The sequence below is a fragment of the Dreissena polymorpha genome, chromosome 1, assembly GCF_020536995.1.
Source record: "Dreissena polymorpha isolate Duluth1 chromosome 1, UMN_Dpol_1.0, whole genome shotgun sequence".
Classification (NCBI taxonomy): Eukaryota; Metazoa; Mollusca; class Bivalvia; order Myida; family Dreissenidae; genus Dreissena; species Dreissena polymorpha.
The window spans coordinates 133,054,454-133,077,765 of record NC_068355.1 but is presented as its reverse complement, the minus strand read 5'-3'; the positions used below and the strand labels follow the sequence as shown (position 1 = coordinate 133,077,765).

The window sequence follows — 23,312 nt, the reverse complement described above, 5'->3', positions numbered from 1 at the left end:
GATTATGAAGGCTTATTTGACGCACGCCAAAAGCTGTGAAGAGAACACCGTTACGGACATAAATACTTGTTTGATAATATTATTTTATTTCAACTTAATTTAAATGAATTTTTTGGCGTTGTTTCATTGTATAATGTGAGCATGAGTGGCTGTTACATAAATTCCAAATCGTCAGTGACTTTATCAGAGCATTAAGTGCGTAACGGTGTAAATATACATTTTAATTACGTTTCACAACTTTAAGAATTTCTATACAATGTTTGGGTACATGTTTATATACTAAATTCTTATTTCATTGGACACCTTTTAGAAGACTATATGATGTTGAAACACGTTTGCAGTTTTTGTTGAATCTTAATGTATATAAAAGTCTTCTTTTTTATGCGGCGTAACGGTGTTGTCACATTTGTAACGGTGTGGGCAGATTATCTTATACTTTCATATTCATGTTTATTCGCATCGTGTTTTTTACTAGAAAGTAAGTCAGATAAGTTCCATGTAAAATGGAGATGTGATGTTGTTTGAAAGACAATCGGCGACATGAATACAAACTTTATTCGCATCATATTGTTTGTATAAATTTCACCACACCGTTACAATGTTGTCAACACCGTTTCTCATTCAGCGTAACGGTGTTGAACGTAACGGTGATGAAATTCGGGAATTCTGACAGAACTGATTCCAATTGTATTATTTCTCCATTTTTGTCTGATAAATTCCATGTAAAATTTGCGATGTTGTTTGAAAAACAATCGGCGATATGAAAACGAAGTTTATTCACACCATAATGTGTGTATATATTTGTGCACACCGTTAAGATGTTGTCATCACCGTTACTCATTCGGCGTAACGGTGATGACATTCAAGCATTTGATCATTCACAAACTGCATGCTACTTGTCTCAAAAACACATTACGCACACATTATTTTGTGGCATCTAAGAATACATAATATTTGAAAATCATAAAAGACCAGGAAGTGGAAATAGCAAAGAAACTGGAAGAACGGTGTTGACACTGAATAAAAGTACGTTCAATATTTTACTTACTTTTTGATGATTTTCACATTTCGCGCTCTTTTCATTGCTTAATTAAGACGTTAAAGGTTGAACGAATGTTTACTTTTCGGAAAAAAGTTGTATCGCCGTTTCATTCCTGTGCGGTAGATGAAATTTTCTTCGTAACGGTATCGACTTGAAAAATTACGGACAGAGCCATAACTGACCATTTATAAATATTCTGCAAAAAAAGCTACTAAATGTAACTGTCATTAAGTTAAGTTTAAATATATTTAGCTCCATATGGTTGTTTTTTTTTATATATTTTCATTTGACATTCTTTTATAAAACAATCAAGAAAATTACCCTTTAAGATTTCGGACAACACACCGTTACTAAAATACATGGGGGTTAGTTGCTTCGACAAAGCATAAAACTGCTTTAAGCGTGTGATCTGCTAAGAAATCTTATCTAATAGTGTTTACATATTATTTAACATTGTAATTATGAAACTTATCTCTGTAAATGTCTACCATTAAGATAATTGTTGAATATGGACAGTAAATGGAACCTATTCAAATATTCACCCATATGTTTGTATAGGTCCCTGAACAAAACAAGAAGGCGAAACGATTTTATCGAATATATCTGAAGATTTAAATTCTCTGTTATCGATCTGATAATCAAATAATAGTTCGTGTTTTTTTAATATCAGTTATTACGTAATTAGTAGAAATAAGGTTCATCTGCATTCATTTAAGAGTAATAAAACTTAGCATGAACAGGGACCTATTTGTGAAGGTCCCTGGCAAGAATAAGGTCTTGGTTGTCATTTAACATGTTATTTAAAGGCGACACGTGATATGTTATCTTAATAACGGTATCTACACATGTGCAGACATGTAGTGTCACGGGCATACCATAAACGCTTTTAATCCACACTTGGGACATCGCCTCTCATTGAGCGGATTCCTCCTTCATCGCTGATGTTTTTTTTTTCAAGACCTTTATCTGACTGAAATTAATCATCATAAACGAAGCACAATCACTTATTGTTTTTATTCTTTTAATTTTTTACTCGTAAATTAAGACTTTATTACGAAAATTAAATAAAAACACAAGTTTAGGAAATCTAGAGAACACACTTGGAACTATACAAGTTTATTTAATGCTCCATATTTTTCATGTTGAACATGTTTATCGTGAATTAAGATGTTATTAAGAAAATTAATTAAAAAATGAAATCAGTTTAAACAAAAAATGTATTTGTCGGAAACACTATGTCCCATTCTGCGCCGCTTTGATATTTGTTTTGAACTTTGACCTTGAAGGATGACCTTGACCTTGACATTTCACCGCTCAAAATGTGCAGCTCCATGAGATACACATGCATGCCAAATAGGAAGTTGCTATCTTCAATATTGCAAAAGTTATGTCAAAATGTTTAAGTTGGAGCAAACAACACAAACAAACACACAAACCAACCAACAGGGCAAAAACAATATGTCCCCCACTATAGTGGTGGGGACATAAAAATAGTCATAACAGCCTAAATAAGGTGTTTTTTTTTCAGACTATAAACTTTGATATAACATGTTAATCGTTATTTGAATAATAATATAAGAAAGTTATAGGCAAAAGCTGATATGTCCTTTTCAATAAAAAAAAGTATGCCATGTTCTGACATCTTACACAGTTTTGCAAATAATTAGCTCCGGTACTTGTTCGGTTAGAATCACAAAATTCGTATCCGGCTAGTGATTTTTGTATTAGCTTGAGAGCGATGTTTAAATAAAATAAATTGCTAAAAAGACTCAAGTTTTAGACTCAACCAGATACATACATTTAGTTAAAAAATGTTTGCCTCTACCTGAAATCTTTCAGAGGTTCGCTAATAAATATTTCCGAAGAACCTTCCACTTCTATACCATTACCATCAAGCCACCGCTATATTATTGTTCCTTGCCCGTCCATTGATCTTTTTTTTTCTTTTCGTAATTATCCAAAACTTACAGTATTTCGGACGTCATTTGGTAGTCGGAAATTATTATTTTTTGGCTCTTCCATTATAACAAATAAATTACCAAATGACCTAATTAATTATCTCTATTAACATATATACTTTATTGGGTTGTTTACCGGTGCGGTGCTCACATTTAATGCTGTATTTGTACTGTGATAAAATTACTGTGATAATTGACACAATATTGGTTGACACACTGCACACTTTACCTAGGATTACCATCTATATCATTATTATTCCTTTTTGGTTACCAACTTTCTCCAATCCACTACAATGGTCTCTAATAACAAACCATCCAAGGGGCAGAGTCAAAACCTGACTCCTTTACTAGGGGAGGCACTTGCAGGGTCGGATAGCCACCACTTGTCCCACAATACCATGCCCTTTGAGTGCCTCCTCCAGTCAGTTGGAAGTGTAGGCCCTATCATGTCTATTTTTTACAATTTTTCAACTGGCCACATGCTTGACAGGAGAACTATCCAGACTTGTTGAGCGGACGGTGCCCTTGGCTTCTGGCTGCGTTCTCTTGCAGCTCAAGTCCGCTCAAGCGCTTGCCACTCTTCTTTCCAGGGGTACCTTTCTCCTAGGCAAAGTCGCGGTCCGGGCCTTATCTCCATCAAACAAGAGAACGGTACATGGTCTCATTGCATGGATCCCGGAGAGCCAGGATTTGATGGAACTTCAGTCATTCCTCTCTTTTAACCCTGCGATACCTGCTTCTGATCTTCTCATCACTAAATTGGAAAGGGTTGTACCTTTTCGCTCTGCCCCACCTGGCTTTCCGAGACTGGTCAAGATCTCTTTTTTAACCTCCATTCCAGTCCCTAATAAAAGCTTTCTAAGGGCACCAGCATAGCCCTCGACATTCGTCCCTGCCCGACCACACCTGCCTGATGCTTTAATTGCCAGGGCTTCGGACATATAGCCAGTAGGGGTAAATGCCATAATCTCACTTCCTGCTGCCGCTGCGCCGGCCCTACTTGCCAAAGGTGCACCAACAAGCTTCGTTCGTGCGCCAACTGTAGCGGCCAGCTCTCTGCATCCTACCAGGGGTGCCCCTCCTATAAGAAGGCTGTTTCTATAGCTAACTTTGCTAACTTTTATGGGGTCACCTGGTCCGAAGCGGAGAGCAGGCTATTTGCACCTGACACTGTGAGCCACAGCGTGGGCGCCCGTAACACGACCAACACAACCGGTCCCACGTCATCACCCAAACATGCCTCTACCGGTAGTATCACGCCCAAAACCTAGAGGTCATGTCCTATAGTTGAGGGGTAAGTGGGTAAGAGTACCCCCCCCCCCCCTCAACCTATAAATAGGGACACCCCCCCCCAAGGTTACTTTTGTGGAATCGGTATCCAATCACACACCTGATTTACACACCACCACCCCTGTATAGCCTATCCAGGCGGATTCACCCACTCAGAGACGCCCTCCTGTGGCTACCAGGGGGTCCTCCCCATCCACCACGTTGACCGACGGGGCTAGCGACACCACCTGTAGTGGTCCTACACTGTCGGACGACTCCATGTTTGATGTGACGGGGAGAGACACTCTGGTGTCGGTGCACTCCAGTATATTGGAGAATATTACTATCTCTGGTGTCTGCGAAATAGAGGAGCACCGAGTTAGTGTCCCTCCTAACCTACCCAGAATGGTCGACTCTCAGACATCCCCGATGAGCTCCCCTGCTGACAACACCAGCAGACGTAACTCGTTTGCTGGGGATTCATTCATCAAAATGGGAGTCGTGTTATCTCCTACATTTATAACAAAATTGATTCTCGATATAAAAATTGCAGAGAATCACTAACAAAGGTCATCCCCCCTGACAAATCCCTAACTAATAAAATCCATTCTGGAATTGGGGATCCTCCAATAATAGCAGATCCAGGATGCCCCCCTGGCCGGCGGCTCCCTCTCCGTAAACAAGAAACCTGTTCGGCTTGCCAGGACCCCCGCGAAACTCAAAGGGGCCTGTGCTGGCCATAAACTTAAATCTCCACATCATAAAATTAATCAGTTTAAACGCAAGTTAATTTCACACCACTGTGGACAGTAATCTGCAAATCATTTCTTTCAATGTCGGTGGTCTTACCGCCAACAAACTTACAGAGTTAAAGTATTTTATTGATAGTAACCCTAGTACCCATATCCTATGCTTACAGGAAACCAAATTTTCCAATAGTACAGTAAAACATATACCTGGGTACAACTGTGAATTAAAAAATTTTGGTATTTTAAACCATAATATTGCTGGTGGCTTTGCCATATATATTAAAAACTCAATTAATTATGAACACCTGGGAGTGAACAACCAATTAAAATCTGATGGTAGCACTGCTATTAAGGCATTAGCAATTAAATTGGTTATTGACAAGAAACGGCCTCTTATCCTGGTCAATTTATATTCAAGAGGATGTGATCTTGAAACTCTGAACGGCCTTTTTAAGGAATTAAGGACCATTTAAAGACCCTTTGATGTAATATTCACAGGCGACTTTAATGCACATCACCCTGCTTGGGGTTCCATCAATTCAGATGCAAAAGGGTCGGGCAGAGAAGACCGGGCCCCTAGCAGCTCCCTTGGGGTCAAACACGTTGGAAAGGTTTAAAACTAGTCCATGGAAATGCAATGCAGCTTCGAGGTGGTCCCTCTGCGCCTTATGGTTTTGGCAGTGCAGCAGCATGTGGGGCGCAGTGAGGGGTTCCTGGCACCTAGGACATGCAGGGTCTATACCGAGGACATTCTTTCCCGCGCCACCGGGTAATTGGGTGGTTCCCATCCTCAGGCGCGTGATGGCTCTGTCAAGCACAATGCTTGTTGAGTATCTGTCAGGCGGCCTGAGGGTTTTCACGGGTCTGTTAAAAGTATGTCGACGGGAGGCCAAATTGTCAGTCTGGAGATTCCACTGACCCACGACGAATTTCTTTGCCAGGGAGTAGATCTCAGTAGGTGCCAGGGATTCCCCAGCATCTACAGCCCCCCTCAAGAGGCCCTCCTTGGCCTCCCTGTCGGCCTGCTCATTCCCACTGATGTTGACATGTGCTGGACACCATACTAATGTGACCTGAAGATTTATCTAGACACTGTTGATGAAGTCCCAAAATGCTAGCTAAAATATCAGGCCTAGATCTGCTATTTCTGTTTTTTATAGACTCAAGAGATGACATCGAGTCTGATAAAATAGCAGTTTTAGTAGGTTTATTGACCAATATCCAGCACAAAGAGTATTTAATTGCCAAAAGTTCTGCTGTAAAAATAGAGAGATTGTTGCTGAGCCTGTGCATTTTGGTAATATTTTTTGAAGGAATTACAAAAGAGTTGGCTACCAAACCAGAGTTAGGGCATTTGGAGCCGTCAGTGTAGATTTTTAGCATACATATTATCTATAAGGGAGAGAGCTTCTGACTTGATGAGTTGTGGCAAGTCAGTTTTCGTTATTTTATTAGAGAGTGATAGGTCAACCTCAATTGGTGCAAGCGTCCAGGGGGGGGGGGGGGCCTTGGAAGGCCTAAGGTCTGCTACAGGTACCTTGTCGAGGCCGGCATCTTCAACAAGGGTCCTAATACTCGCACCAAATGGTAGGGCGACATGCTTACGCTTAAGTATATTCCCCTTGATGAAGGCGCCAGTCCCGACAAGTTTGTTAACGGGGTTTGAACCATGCCAAGACTTAGCCCTGGCCCAGAAGTTAAGGGACTGTTGTTTTCTGCGCAAGTCAAGAGGTAGCATACCGGCCTCCTCTTCAAGCAGTGCACCCGGAGTACAGTTTAGGGCTCTCAGAGCTATCCTAAGGACCTTGTGTTGAATGGCATCAACCATTTTTAGGGCGTTTGGCTTTGCACATGCATAGATCTGGGCTCCATAATCTAGCTTTGGACGTATAAGGGACTTGTAGAGAGTTAAGAGGCTATTTTTATCTGATCCCAAACCAGTGCCTCTTAACATTCTCATTAAATTTAGGTCCCTTTCGCACCTTTCTGCCAAATATTTGAAGTGGTGAGTAAAAGTTAACTGTTTATGTAGGTACATACCTAAAAATGTCACCACTTTTTCAAAGATAATTTTGGTGCCGCCTAAATTTAAGTCCAAAGAGTGCTGATTTGGTCGCCAAATAGTACTCCTACTGTTTTGGTTGGAGAAATTTTGAATCCCCATTCAATTGCCCATTTCCATATGGAGTCTAAGCCTGCTTGAGCCCTCTTTTGCAGGCGTAACATGTAGAGACCCCTTTAACCAAGTGCCTGAATCATGGGCAAACTGGGAGATAACCATTCCTGAGTCTTTTACGGCATCAGGTAGACCGTTTACGATGAGGGAGAACAGAGTTGGGGATAATACGGACCCCTGGGGGGTTCTGCAGTCAGTTATGGCTACCTCTGATAACTCCCCATCGACCCTGACCTGGATTTTACGGCCCTCTAGGAAAGCTCTGAGGTAGTGAAAACAGTATCCAGTGATTCCATAGTCAGCTAGCTTTTTTAATATGCCAAAGGTCCATGTTAAATCAAAGGTGGCCGGAAGGTCCAAAAAAAATTAACAAGACATTCTGACCATATTTCATTAAGATCTGATGAAAACTGTGACCTCTATTGTTTACACAATGTTTTTCTATGATTTGACCTAGTGACCTAATTTCTGACCCAAGATGACCCAAATACAATCCCAATCCAGATTTCTTCAAGATAAACATTCTGACCGCATTTCATATAGATTGGATGAAAACTGTGACCTCTATTGTCTACACAAGGTTTTTCTATTATTTGACCTAGTTTTTGACCCAAGAAGACCCAAATACAATTTCATAAAGATTGGATGGAAATTGTGACATCTGTCTACACAAACAAATTGTTGACGGACGCACACACAACGGATGATGGACATCACACGATCACATAAGCTCATTGTGTCACTTTGTGTCAGGTGAGCTTAAAAAAATGGACAAAGTTCCATGATTCAGATACATTGTTACATATAGCTTATTATTATTAACATACCCAATTGTTATTCATAAAATCGATGCAGCCTAGTGTATGCATTGCTAAACGAAATATCAGTGTTAGAAGTTGTAGGGCTGAGCTATCATTAAATTGATATTAAATATATAACCTCTCAGCTGTGTTGTCATAAAGTCATTTGACTTTATGTATATACAGTTATTGTTGTATTACAGACCTCTTCACTGTGAAAATACAACAATTGGACATACCTAGAGTATCCCAAAGATAAGCCATGCTTAATGCTAAGAAGGAAAGGATTCTGCCTGTTTGTTTTTAGGTCACAAGGTCAAAGAGCAAGGTCACAGGAGCGTGCAATTGTGAAAAAGGTCTTGCAGACATTGACAATTGGCCGTTAGTCGGGGGGAAGGGGGGCGATTGGATAAACATGTTTTACAAACTTCTCTTGTATAAATTTACAAGGAAACTCTGGATTTTAAAATATCATCAAACGGTTAACACAATCAGTAAGTATTTATTTTTTTAACAGTTTTCTTCATTCAAATCAGTTACATCACAATTTAAATAAAGCATTAAACAACAATTAAACAATACTGAATGTAGATTGTACAACATAATAAGATTTAACTTTTATAATTCATAATAACATTGGAACAAGGCAACAAAACCGGACGGAATATGATTTAATCATCATGGTGTCATTAACAAATGTGTGTAAACATATTAATTAAGCTAAATATCAATTAATAAATAAATCAATAAAATTTTGTTTATTTACAAGGCTTTCACAGTTCAAAAGCTCTACAATAATTGAATGTCTCATAAACATTTTACATATTTTTAAAAAACAATGTTATTCACCTCAAAGGTGCAATATTTTGTCTAAAGAATGCCATGCACATCAAAAGTACATTTTTGTTTAAAAAAACACAAAACATGTGAATGACAACATTTTAAGCAGCAAAAATCCCAGATAAGTGTTCTGGTGTTCATGTATGTTAAAAATTACTCCAATAGCATGATCTTTACTTCAACAGTACATATTTTGTGACAATATATTTATTCTTCAAAAGTAGCCATAAAACAGCACATATTGCCGCCTTCAGGTTTATTTGAAATGTTTAACAAAATTAATTTTTAAGTTTTAGAAGCTACATTTTCTAAGTAGATGTGCGCAATATTAATAACATAACTGTTTTAAATACTATTGTTCATTCCATTTAATTGGGACATACAATCCAGGATATTTCTAGTCAGTGCTGATTGAGTAAAAGACACAATCTGCTTTAAAATTGTGCTATCATTCACAATTCTTATTTCAACAGCAATTTGATGACACACTATTTTTTTCCACATTTTCCAGTTTTCTTAATATGGTCCATTTTGAGAGTGAGACAGAATCATGTTTAACACTTCATTATAGTTATTCAGAATTATTATTTCAAAAGCAATTCCAACAACACTGTCCCTCCCTCTACACTTTCAGTGGTCCTAATCCCTGCCTCTCTCTAGTCAGTGTTGAGTGTGAGACAGACGCCCTGCAGGACCCAGTGGCTGATATGCTCTGACGTGGCCAGGTCCGCCTCAAACACCAGACCAACCCCCATGGCGTTACGGCGCTGTGACGTCACATAGACCGGCGTACGGAACGTGTTCTGAAACGGTCATAGACAATCAAGTATAAACGATGTCTAATAGGATATGCATCTATTTCAGAATTGCTCTGGGAAAAATCAGGTTAAATGCATGTGCTTAATTGAGTGTCGTCCCAGATCTGCCTGTTCAGTATGCACAGGCTAATCAAAGGCGAGACTCTCCGCCTAAACTTGATTATTGGTAAAAAGAGACTTCCTTCACATGAAAAATACAATAAATGTCGAAAGTGTCGTCACTGACTTGCCTGTGGGGACTGCATGGGCAGATCTGGGACGACACTTTATGCACATGCATTAAGCCAGGTTTATTAAAAGTGAGGCTTAGAATGTAATCTTATTTATTACAGAACCAACTAGAACTTGCCAGTGTAGTTTTAAAACTTAAAAGATGGCCACTACACAATGCTATATACCACATCTAACTTTTTTAAAGATGTAAATGCTTGCTTGTGAACTCTATAGTATTAATACTAAATATGTTACAGAAATCTTTAGTTGAAAAGGGGGCATAACTTCTCTAATGTTTAATATACAATGATAAGTTGAATTAGTGAAAAATTGTACAGTGTCAACCTAGATTTGCCTGTGCAGACTGCACAGACCAATCTGGGACGACACTTAACGCCCATGTATGAAACCCCGTTTTCGTAGAGTGTGGTATCCCGATGTATCTGACCATAAGACATACCTGCAGTTTGAGTTTGTGAGCCTCAATAGGGATGATCTTCAGGATGGGGAGCTCCTGAATGAGCTGCTTGGGCTTCTGCTTGATGAGGAACATGTTCTCACGGTCCCAGCCTGCGCCCTCCAGGAACAGGCCGTGAACAAAGCAACCTGGAAATGATGGCACAGAATAATGAAAGTAATGCAAGTCACCCTGCCTCTGTTGTCTCAATTGTGAGACACTGAACTGTAAATAAAAGTTATCTGGGACAATACATTAAACATGGTGTATAAACAACCTTGCAAACTGACAAATAAAACCACTTAAGACACTACCCCTACCTAGATACCCTTCTGTTAATCTTGTTAATTGATGGCAGCTGTTACCTAAACAATTACTGATAAACAAACGTTTTCTGCACTAAACCACAAATGGGACTTTGCACGTACACATATTTTGAAAGTTTCTATGCTTAAAAATTGAATATTAAACTGGGAATTTAGAATTCCAATATTTGGTTGATTTTCAAATATTAAAATATTTGTTAACATTTCTAAGTTTGAGTAGCAGTGCCCTTCACACAACCAACCCCAAGTGCAATCCCAAAATTTGAATGCAACATCACCATCTAAACTGAAGTGAGTGGAAACTGTTTTTCTATTTTAAGTGACTTTCAAAAAAACATTTGACCAAGATTCGAACATGTAAAGATAAACCTGCGGACAAAATTTCATCAAGATTGAGTAATTATTGTGGCCTTCAGAGTAGTTAGATATATCAGTTCATAATTGTTTAAAACCTTAATTATCAAATATGCAGTATTACATTAAAATGTCCAGTAGGGTAATATAATTTCCTAAAAAGAGAAATAGGCATAATAATATGCAAATGTATTGAAATAACAGTAATTAGAGGGGCTACTCCCAAATGCAGTGTGTAGGAAGCTTTGGCTTGACTGTACTATTGGTGGTGTTGGGTCTGCATCCCATTTTACAATTTCTGCAAAGTGAATAGGGCTGTGCAATACACTATATGTGTCAATCAGACCTTGCTATACACTATCTGTGTCAATCAGGCCTTGCTATACACTATCTGTGTCAATCAGGCCTTGCATTACACTATCTTTGTCAATCAGGCCTTGCTATACACTATCTGTGTCAATCAGGCCTTGCTATACACTATCTGTGTCAATCAGGCCTTGCTTTACACTATCTGTGTCAATCAGGCCTTGCTATACATTATCTGTGTCAATCAGGCCTTTTTATACACTATCTGTGCCAATCAGGCCTTTCTATACACTATCTGTGTAAATAAGGCATGGCTATACACTATCTGTGTCAATCAGGCCTTGCTATACACTATCTGGCTCAATCAGGCCTTTCGATACACTTTCTGTGTCAATCAGGCCTTGCTATACACAATCTGTGTCAATCAGGCCTTGCTATATACTATCTGTGTCAATCAGGCCTTGCTATACACTATCTGTGTCAATCAGGCCTTGCATTACACTATCTGTGTCAATTAGGCCTTGTATTACACTATCTGTGTCAATCAGGCCTTTCTATACACTATATGTGTCATTCAGGCCTTGCTATACACTATCTGGGTCAATCAGGCATTTCTATACACTATCTGTGTCAATTAGGCCTTGCTATACACTATCTGTGTCAATCAGGCCTTGCTATACACTATCTGTGTCAATCAGGCATTTATATACACTATCTGTGTCAATCAGGCATTGCTATACACTATCTGTGTCAATCAAGCCTTGCTACACACTATCTGTGTCAACCAGGCCTTGCTATACACATTCTGTGTCAATCAGCACTTGCTATACACTATCTGTATCAATCAGGCCTTGCTATACACTGTCAATCAGGTCTGCTATACACTTTCTGTGTCAATCAGGCCTTTCTATGCACTATCTGTGTCAATCAGGCCTTTCTATACACTATCTGTGTCAATCAGGCCTTGCTATACACTATCTGTGTCAATCAGGTCTTGCTATACATTATCTGTGTCAATCAGGCCTTGCTATACACTATCTGAGTGAATCAGGCCTTGCTATACACTATCTGTGTCAATCAGAACTTGCTATACACTATCTGTGTCAATCAGGCCTTGCTATACACTATCTGTGTCAATCACTTGTTTTTTTATTTGTTAAAGCATGCAGGTGCTGGTGCATTGACTACAAGCCAGACACATGTCAAACAGTTGTGCATTATTCAAGATTCCCATCAAAGTAGGTTTGCTGCCCAATCAAAACATGTGTCGAGTCACGAACACACCGTCTAAAATATTTGTGTGCATGTTCCTATATAAACGGCATTCTCTTTATTAAGACCTGTTGTCAGGATTTTATGTCACGTTATAAGCATTCTATTCCTGCCACTTTACAAAAGCCAAAATTATCATTTTTTATTTGTATATATCTCATTATATATTTATTGCCCCTTGTGTTAATTAAAATATATAAAAGTTTAATTGTCAGCATTAACTTGTTTCATTATTTTTTACAATGCATGTATTTTCAATTTGCAGATGTCAATTAAATTGGCCATAACAGTTTTGAGCAACAAAATAATAAAAAATAAGATGTATGCAATCTGTTTTAGAACAATTAACACAATTATTCACTAAATCTTTTAAATGATATTCTTACCTGATGTCTATCAAATCAAATCTAATGCACAGTGTCCTTTTCGAAACAGTTTTGTTAAGTATTAGAAAAAATTAAAGGTCGATAGTCAATACTGAAATACCTGTGAAAGTATAGAACTATAACTTTTAATGAACGGTGTCATATTTATCATAAAGAGTATTCCATTTTGGATAATTTATTTGATGGTATGATGTTTATTTTTTTTAATTTTAATTCCATTATTGTTACTTTTGAAATGTTATTTTGAATTATGTATCAGTTATAAAAAGGACAACTTAAAGAATGTTTGACCACAGCAAATCCCTTAATTTTTTAGTAAATAAAAACCCCATAGTATATATCACTATTCGTAAAATGCAAAATCTACTGTACATTTTCATATTTCACTTTGTGTATCAGGCAAGTACCTAATTCACTGAGCAATTACTGTTTTATAATCTAAACAAAGAAAGCACTGAGTACAACCATTAATACAAACAAATTTCTGACATTTTAGACCTTAACTTACAACACACCATTTGAACTGTATATAGTGAAAATGGGTGTTATGCCCAATGCAGAAAGCATAGCTACAAACCAGATATGCCCACTCTGGTATGGGCCTACCCTTGCTGCTATTAAGTCACACAAGGTTTCCTGATCTTGCAGACATTTTGACTCCTAATCCGAGTATACGGAGGCAGGGGCATATCTGGAGCTACACTGTTCAGAAATGTCCAGAGCTCCATTTTGCATGCTGTGGCACATTTTACATGACACAAAAACCCACTTACAAAGTGAATGGCACAAAAAAAGCAGGAATGGTTTTGGGAAACACTGCATTTACTGTATGTAAAACGTATAATATTCAACAGCAGATGCTTTTCTTTGCTGTGTTCACAAAAGCTACTGACCAAATACATATATAAATCAACTGGTTATAATTGCTATATATAATACAAAGCCAAGTTTGTCTGGTTATATATGGATACATTACTTTATTGTACTACATTCTATTTAACTATGTGTTCAATTATATGATGTAATTATCTGACTTACAATAATCAATTTTGCAATACATCTAATTCTAATACAGTTTATTTTACTACAACGCTTAAGCATTTTATAAAATTGACCAATAATTTGTAGTATATTTCACTAATATATGCATTATTTCTTAGAGCAGATAATTTGAGTTGCACTCTGGGAAAACAGGGCTTAAAGCACGTGTGTGAAGTGTTGTTCCATATACCTGTGCAGTCAGCATAGGTTAATGAGTGAAGACACTTACCACCTAGACTGGATTTTCATTTATAAGAGACTTACTTTAAATGAAAATATCCATAAAAGCGGGAAGTGCTGTTCCTGATTAGCCTGTGTGGACTACACTAATATGGAATGAAACTTTGAGCACATGCATTAAGTCCAGTTTTCTCGCAACAAGGCTCACATAAAAATAAAAATCTGTATTTTGACTGAGTATACAAATAAAGCTAAATGCCGAGTATAATGATGCTGTGCTATGAATGCAACACTAAACAGTCGAGGAATGCGTTTGCAGTGTGCTATGGTACTGTACCTTTCATACCAGCAAAGCTACCCGCTTCGTACCCTACAATTAACGGCACCGTTGACATGTGAACTATAACAAAACGCTGTGATACTGAGATAGTCTGTGAAAGTCGAAATCTATGATTTACATGAATATAGGTAAAAGTGCAAGAAAAGAATAAGGAATAGGTTGTTTGATTTTTTTATTATATACATTTTTTTTAAATTTATGTTGAAAAATTATATGGTTATTCAATAGTAATTACCGATATTATAATATATAGATTTTAGGGTTGATAATAGGGTTTTTTCTTGTAAAGCATTATATTCAGTGTAGAGGATATATGTTTGCAAATGTAATTACACAAAAACTAATGGTATGAGTAGATAAGCGTGTCTTTTAATGAGTTTAATGTAATATACAATGTATTGTTGTTCACAAACATTTAAAACTATATAAATATACAATTACAAGTTATAAATGAAATCCTAAAACACAAAATGCTGGTATTTACTAAAGCTTTAACCAATTAAAACTAAAATTGAACAGTCAAACCAACAGTACACCAATTGCTAATTCTTTCATGAATCACTTTGTACGTTTTTGAATAAGGAAGTGCCTGTTTATACAATATACCGGTAATGGATAAGTATTGAAAAAGAAAGCAACATCAACCACGTGAATGTTAGTTCAACTGAATACAAATAATCAATAAGAAGCTTTTACAAAATGAATTAAGTAAATTCTTGGGCAAACAAAATCACAAAAGCACGAATATCACACACTAAAAATTACTTCAAATAAATAAAAAAAATCATTTATAAAAAGTTAATAGCAAACATTAAAGCGCATGTACCCATAGTGTTTTAGATTATTTGTTTGAAATATCTAAAAAAAAACAGCTAAAAAGAGCTCAAGTAAAACAATAAATCAAGGAAAAAATAGAATTCATTGATACTTGTTGTCCACAAACAAAATAAATAGAATAACAACAGCATGTAAAGAAAATTAAAAATTATAAAACTCAAAGGCGGCCCTACCTTGGTGAGCCTTCTCGGAGACTTCATCTGGGCTGACCCACTTTGTGACGGCGGTGTACAGCGTGGACTTGTCGAGGGGCCAGCCGTTCTTCCTGCAGGTAGCCTGTACGAGGGCCGTCAGGTAGGACTCTGGGATGTGGAGGCCAGACAGCCACATCACCGCCGGCTCTCCCTCGTTAACCTGGCAGAGGAATGTGTCGAGGGAGATTTAAGGGCTGATATAGTGACGAATTAAATCATTTGAGAATCGCTCTGGGAAAAAGGAGCTTAATGCATTGCATATAAGCCTGGGCATTGTGCAAAGACACTTACTTTAAACTTAAAATTCCATAAAATCCTAAAATGTCTTCCCTGAATACCCTTTCAGACTGAACAGGCTCATCTTGGACCACACTTTACCCACATGCATTAAGGCCAGTTTTCCCAAAACGTTGCTCAAATTCTCGCCTTACTGATCTAACACTGCCGCTACACAGGCTCTTCCCATTTAGTGCCACAGTTCAGTTCATGAGACAGTTAAGCAGCAATGTTGCACATAAAAATGCTATTGGTTACAGAAGGAATATTACAGAGACAGTCAACCAAAGCACATCAAACATTGGAGCGGCATTATGGGAACACTAAGCTTTATTCCTGTCATGTCCGCACTGCCTAAGGAAGGGACAACTCTTTCTAACTTAACAGGAATTTTGCTTAAAAGAGACTTCCTTTAAACGCACATGCATTAAAACAAGTTTTTCCAGAATGCAGCTCATTGAAATACTCTTTAAAAGTTGTTCAACATGTGACTGCTTGTCACGTTGAATGGAAAATTTAAAAAAGTATCTAATGCCCACTCTAAAGTAAAATGAAATCGGCTTTTGCAACCAACATAAAACCAGAACAGCCTGTGAGTAACTCGCAGTCTGTTCAGGTTTTATGCTGTTTTATGCTCTTCAGTATCTAAGGGTTGGAGATGAAGTCTTTCAAACTTGAATATATTGACAAAGGACTTGAATTAAATTAGATTTTCTAAGGGACAACAAACGTGTTTCTTAGTGGCTAAGGGTAAACTAATTCCTTAATCTAATAGTAGAACTGTGTTATTATTTATAAAGATATCCTTATTATCTCATAAATACAATTTTGATCACATCAAACACTTGCTTGAATTAATGAACCTACAAAATGTTGAAATGTATTTCACTTTTTAAGAATTATTTAACAACACAGTTTAACATAATTTGAATATGGACTGCATCTTTAGAAGCTCCAATGACAAAATGAAAACTGAAGCAAGCGGCATCAAGCGGCATCTTACACACAATATAAAATAAATTATGTAATCCCTGAAAAGTCAAAAAGGACAGTTCAATCATTCACAGGACATTGATTAATCTTTACCAGGGTTGAGATATTGTAGAAACTTAACTTGAATTCTACAGTTAAAGACTCTAAATGATAATTTACAGCATTTGATTTAACATGTACATTAGCATGTATTCCACCAAAGAGAATAACAGAGGTGGGCTAAAGAAGGATTGTGTCCATTTTAATAAATGTTCTTTTACAATAATGGATAACATATACAGTTATACAAACAATAATTTTACAAATTTTTTGAATTTACCAAATGAAGTTCCAGCTGAGAAAATTGATAATAAACATCAAAACATTGAAATATAATATAAATAAAAAAAAATGTAAAGAGCGCAGAGATGAATAATAGTATAAAGTATGCATGTGTAATTTAATAACACATGTTTTATCCTCCAACTGATGTCACCATCAATATTTTGGGATTGGGATGAAATTCTAATTTTGAGCATTAAGAAGTGCATGTATAATAATGAAAAATTAAGGTCTTGCTTATTGTACTGATTGAATAAATGTTTGAAATCCTGAGCAAACTTTGTTTCTTAGTACCAGAACATACCCATCCATTGTACTGCTTGTATCTATGCTCGAAGTGTATGATCCAGTTGCCAAGGGATTTAAGGGTCTCTGGCGCGAGCCTGCGCCAGATGGAGGGGATCTGACCATTGAAGAGCGAACGCGCCACGTCATCTAGCTCACTGGACATGCCTACCTCTCCAGCCAACGCCTGCAAGGGGAGGCAAACAGTTAAGCCTAATTATGGAAACACTGAGCCTAGTGCATGTGCATAAAGATTGATCTTAGATAAGCCTGTGAAGTCTGCACAGGCTTATCAGGGATGACACTTTCCGCTTTTATAGATTTTTTGTATTTTAAAGGATGACTCTCCTAAACAAAAATCAACTTAAAAGCAGAAAGTGTTGTCCTAATGATAATATTAGCTATTCTACTACTTTAAAAAAATACTTCAAAGAAAATATTTCTATTTTTTATTGCAGGTTGTTCATAATGAATTTACAAACACAATTGTCAATCTTTGTAATTGTACGCCTTCTGTAGAAGAAATTTAAGGAAAACAAATGTAATCAATAAAGCTTGTCTTATGGTGACTAAGCTGAAGTTTGAAGGGCCATACTCATGAATGATTGTAGTCAAGGGCCATACACCATAATTGTAGCCAGAGGCCCATAAGTCATGAATGATTGTAGTCAAGGGGCCATTACTCATGAATGATTGTATTCAAGGGGCCATAACTCAAGAATGATAGAAGTAAAGGGTACATAACTCATAAATGATTGTAGTCAAGGGGCCATAACTCATGCATGATTGTAGTCAATGGCCATAACTCAAGAATGATAGTAGTCAAGGGTACATAACTCATGAATGATTGTAGTCAAGGGGCCATAACTCATGAATGATAGTAGTCAAGGGTACATAACTCATGAATGATTGTAGTCAAGGGGCCATAACTCACGAATGATTGTAGTCAAGGGGCCATAACTCATGAATGATTCAGAGGACATACCCTCTTGAGTGTGACGAGGGATTTCTTCATCCTGTTGATAAGGTTGTTCCACCTCTCGAGCTCCTGCAGCAACACGACTGTGGTGGGCGTGATATCGAGACCAAACCTCTTACGAATCTTGTCGAGTTCGAACTCAACAGGAATCTTCCCTAGCACGTCAGTAGCGATTTTGTCAATAAAGTCATCACGACTGATGCCAGACGAACTCTCACCTGTGTTTAAAGATAATAATTTTGCAATTATCACTATACATTTAGGAAGGTTGATTGAAATAAACAAAAATCCAGTTTAAGCAGAAAGAGTCGTCACCGTGAAGATTGCACCTGCTACTCTTGGACATAAATGAACAATGAAGTAATCATGACTGAGTGCGAAAGGGTTGAGGTAAAAATGTCAAAAGAGTTTTTACATATGGGTTCAAATCAAAACAACAAACTTGCAAGGTCGTACCAGTCTGTGGCTGCAACTCCACCAGGTGAAGCCACATGTCTCTGGCAGCCTGCGTGTAGTAGCCTATCTCAGCGTTGGGATGAAGACCAAACACCTCAGGAGTGTTAGCCAAGGGAAGCGTCTCTATGAACTCTGCAATGGCACATGATTACATCAGTACATTGCATGTTACTAAACAAACAATATGTTAAAGCTGAAACTGTTGCCCCTGATTATCCAGTGTGGACTGCACAGGCTAATCTTGGTCGACAGATTATCCTCATGCATTAAGCACAGGTTTCCCAGAACGAGGTTCAATACTTTGCCTGTTGGCTACATAATGAATAGATATAACAACGAGTCTGTAAGCCCTCCACCGAAATATTATGAAACATTGGTTTCTTCTTTTATACCTTATGATAAAATATGTCATTTCTGCAGTGAAATAATAGCAGTGAAAATAAACAAATTAACAAATTTTCGGAACTTCTTTTTCAATTTTAGATTATCATATCAAGATTTACTTCAAGATCTTTATACATTTGTTTAAGATCACGAGTGAATTAAAAACAATATCCCATCGAATCCAACAAATTTTCTTTGTATTTTATGCTCTTATCACTGTTTATTTACATTGTAAAAGAGTTTAACTGGAGAATTTCTCTAGAATAATGACATCATTTTATGTATTGAAATGTATTGAGGCACGCCACAGGAGAAAGGGTAACTTTTCAGCGAAAAGGAAACAGCTGTTAATTATTTTCTTGAAAAAGGGGCATAAAAGAAACAGAAAATTTGTTCATGTCAGTGTAAGATCGTTTGTTATTTCATTCCTGCTCATAGAAAAGTAACATTTTCTATGATCTTACATTAATATGAACAAAAAATATCCTCTATTTCATATTCTGTATTTCAGCCCCACTCTGGGACAATCAGGCTTAATGCAAGCATCGTCCTTGATACCTCCTGTGTGGACTGCCGGGATGATACTTTTTGCTTTTAAAGAATGAATTTCTTTTAACAGAAGTCTCTTTTAAACAAAAAATCCGGTCTAGGCGTAAAGTGTCTTCCATGATTAGCGTGTGAAGACTACACAGGCCAATCTTGGACTAACATACATCAATTAAGCCCAGTAAACTTGTATATACAGATTAAAAGAACTTAGCATTACAAGTGTGGTTGTCCCTGGGCCTTCTATTCTAATCCTTTAGTCGACCTCCTTGTTGCGGTAGAAATAGAATTGCTTATAGCGTGTGCATAAAGTGTTGTCCCAGATTAGCCTGTGTAGTCCCCACAGGCTAATCAGGGCTGACACTTTACACCTAGACATGAGATGAGACTTGCTTCAAACAAAAATATGCCGTTAAAGCGAGTGTCGTCCCTGATTAGCCTGTGTGCACTGAAGAGGCTTATCTGGGACAACACTTTATGCACTTGCATTTAAGAGCACTCAGCAATACCTGTGTAGTTGTCCCTAGGCCCCTCCTCTGGGATCCTGTAGTCGACCTCCTCATTGTGGTAGAAATGGAAAGGCTGGAAGGTGTCGAAGATGAAATCTCCCATGTACTCGTTCATGTATGTGTTCAGGACCCGCCGGTCAAAGTTGTCGATCGCACGACCTCCATACATCACCTAGGACGGGAGAGAACATTGTGATAGTCATTTCCTGCTCTGAAGCAACATGAACATGGCTGTATGCAACCAGCAAAAAAACAGAACAGCCTGAAAGTAACTTTCTCTCTTTTCAGGTTTTATGCTGTTTGCTGCTCATCAGTATCTAAGGGTTGGAAAAGAAGCCTTTAAAACTGAATCTAGTAAGAAAGGTCTTAATTAAATTAAATTAATTTTCTTAAGGACTGCAAACGCGTCAAAGTGCGTATCAACAAGGTCAAAGGTTAAAATGCGAAACACTCTGGGAAAACCAGGCTAAATAAATGTGGAAAAAGTGTGGTCCAAGATTAGCCTGTGAAGCTTGCACACGCTTATCAGGGACAACACTTTTCATCTTAACTGGATTTTCGTTTAGATAAGAATTCCTATAAACAAAAAATAGCGGTAAAAGCATTAAGTGTTGCTCCTTATTATCCTGTGCAGACTGCTTAGGCAAAAATGGGATGATACTTTAGGCAAAGTCATTACGCCCATTTTCTGTTTTCTTAGAACAAGACTCAAATGGTACCACCACAACAGGTACACAACTTTTATTGAATCAGCTTCCTACATATTTGTTAAAAAATACTCATAAACTCTCACCTCTCCAATGAGGTACTTCAAGCTGTTCCAGGGTATCTTGGGCTCTGCGAGTTCAAACGACTTCTGCAGGTACGTCTTTAGGATTTCCATGCAGACAGAGAAATCAGACTCATTAAAGTCGTAGCTGATGTTCCAGCCAATCTTGCCATACTTGCGACGTTCCTGGACCACTGCATGGAAGAAGGCAAGCACAAAGACGAGTGAAGGGAATGCCTGGTGGGGACAGTTCATCAGTGCCGTTGTGGAGATCTTGTGGTACGTGTTGCGCAGGTTCAGCTTCAATCCATTGGGAGGCTCTGTCACAACCTGTTGGTAGAGAGGATAAACAAATTAAAGCGTTATTTTCACTTTTATTGGTCCAATAATTTTCCAAACGTATTTGCAATCTAATACTTTCATCAAATATAATGCAGGTTCCATAAAACAGCATGAACAAGCTGTTTAATGGACAAATATGACATTTGACCTCTAATTGCGATTTTGACCTAACAAGTAGGGAAACAGGCTTTTAGACACAACTGCTGTCTCCTCATTGCAGTCATAAGTGGTAAGTTTTTTTTTTAAACAGCATGATGATTGACAAAATTACAGTCTGGACAATCATTTTTATGGCCAACTTTGACCTTTGAACTCTTAGTGTAATCTCAACCTTTGTAACAGGGAGACAAGTGTTACACACAACTGATTGTCTTAATTTGTGCCGAGTTATTTCAAAATCCCTTGATACATGGCACAGTTATTGCTGAGACAGAAAATTTAACCTTTAACCTCAAAGTGTGACCTTGCTCATTTGAGGAAGGCAGAGGTGTCTAACACAAGACACATCGTCTTATGATTGTGGACATTTGTGCAACCTTATTTAATAATCCATCCATATGGCAAATTTATGACTGAACAAGAAATTTCAAACAGACAGACAACAAGTCTGTTTTAAACAAAAATCCAGTTTAGGCCAAAAGTGTCATCCCTGACTAGTCTATGCAGACTGCACAGGCTAATCAGGGACAATACTTTAAGCACATGCATTAAGCTCAGTTTTCCAAGACTGCAGTTCATTACACTAAATAAACAACGCCCACCTTAAAAGATCTCTGCAGGGCAAATAACTAATCAACGTACCTTCTTTCTATGGGGGAATCATAAATATCATTTCAGAAGAAACATAACAAACTCATAACACTGACTGTACAACGCTCACCTTGAGAGACCTCTGCAGGATGCCGATGGGGAAGCTCTGTATGGGCTCTGTGGTCAGCCACAGGCGGAAATCTGGGTGGGGCTTGTTGAGTTTCTCCAACTGTTTCTCCAGCTCTCTCAGCCACTTCACCAGCAGGTGGCAGTTCTGCAACATCAGCCACTGGCCACGCGCTATAGCCGTCTCCAGCAGTTGTAGGGCAACCTGTGGGTACAGGCAGAATTATCAACATCTATGCAATAAATGTTGTTTCAATAAAATCAAATACTTATACATATGGGGCATTATGCTTTTATGGTGTTGTCATAACTTGTATCAGTTGAGTTGGTTGTGTGACACACAACTAACTACTTGACATTAGTGTTGTTAATCTGTCAGATTTTTTTTAGTCGATTAATCAGCTACCACAACTGACTTAATAACCGATTAATCAGGATTTTTGTAAGTGAAGGAAAACTAAGCTTAAAGTAACTTATTTTAATGATTTGAGCTGATTTATTATACAACAATTGCAATAACATTTATATTGAATATCAATATACTGAAGAAACTAAAACTCTCGCACACACACACACACAAGTTGCACTTTTCCTCTAGAGTACAGTGACCATTAGTTCAAACATTATTCAAGCTTATAGTTATTTTTTTTATTCAGAAACACATTAATGAATGTACTTAAAAAACAATAAAAACAACATTAACAGCATAAAATTAAGATGTTAGGGTACATCAGCATAAAAACCATTTGCCCAAATAGAGACAACTTTTGCTATTGAATAAACTTTTGCAAAGCCATGCAGTGCTTGGGAAATTCAAGATGTACATAGTCCTTGTCGATGTTTTCGTCTGTCGCCGCCAGTGAATAGTTGCTCATGAAACAAGCGTATTCATTGGTTATTAAAAAAAAAGATTACAAATGAGATCATTTGTTACAAAAAAGAAAGAATCTTCTGGAATTCAAAGAGAAAGACAACTCGGGTTGAAAAGTATCATTCGTTGACAAATTGAAAATCTTCG

At 37.6% G+C, this 23,312-nt stretch overlaps 1 protein-coding gene across 1 annotated transcript in view; it reads right to left on the bottom strand.

Annotated features, from left to right (window-relative positions):
* Positions 1–8,476: 8,476 nt before the first annotated feature.
* The window catches only part of LOC127850592 (dynein axonemal heavy chain 10-like), a 120,651-nt gene continuing 105,815 nt past the window's right edge, over positions 8,477–23,312 (bottom strand). The window contains 9 exon segments of the mRNA XM_052383725.1: positions 8,477–9,637; positions 10,326–10,471; positions 15,538–15,718; positions 17,453–17,620; positions 18,419–18,630; positions 18,869–19,000; positions 20,308–20,479; positions 21,101–21,406; positions 22,299–22,499. Of these exon segments, the coding sequence (XP_052239685.1) occupies positions 9,491–9,637; positions 10,326–10,471; positions 15,538–15,718; positions 17,453–17,620; positions 18,419–18,630; positions 18,869–19,000; positions 20,308–20,479; positions 21,101–21,406; positions 22,299–22,499 (1,665 nt within the window). The 3' untranslated portion in view covers positions 8,477–9,490.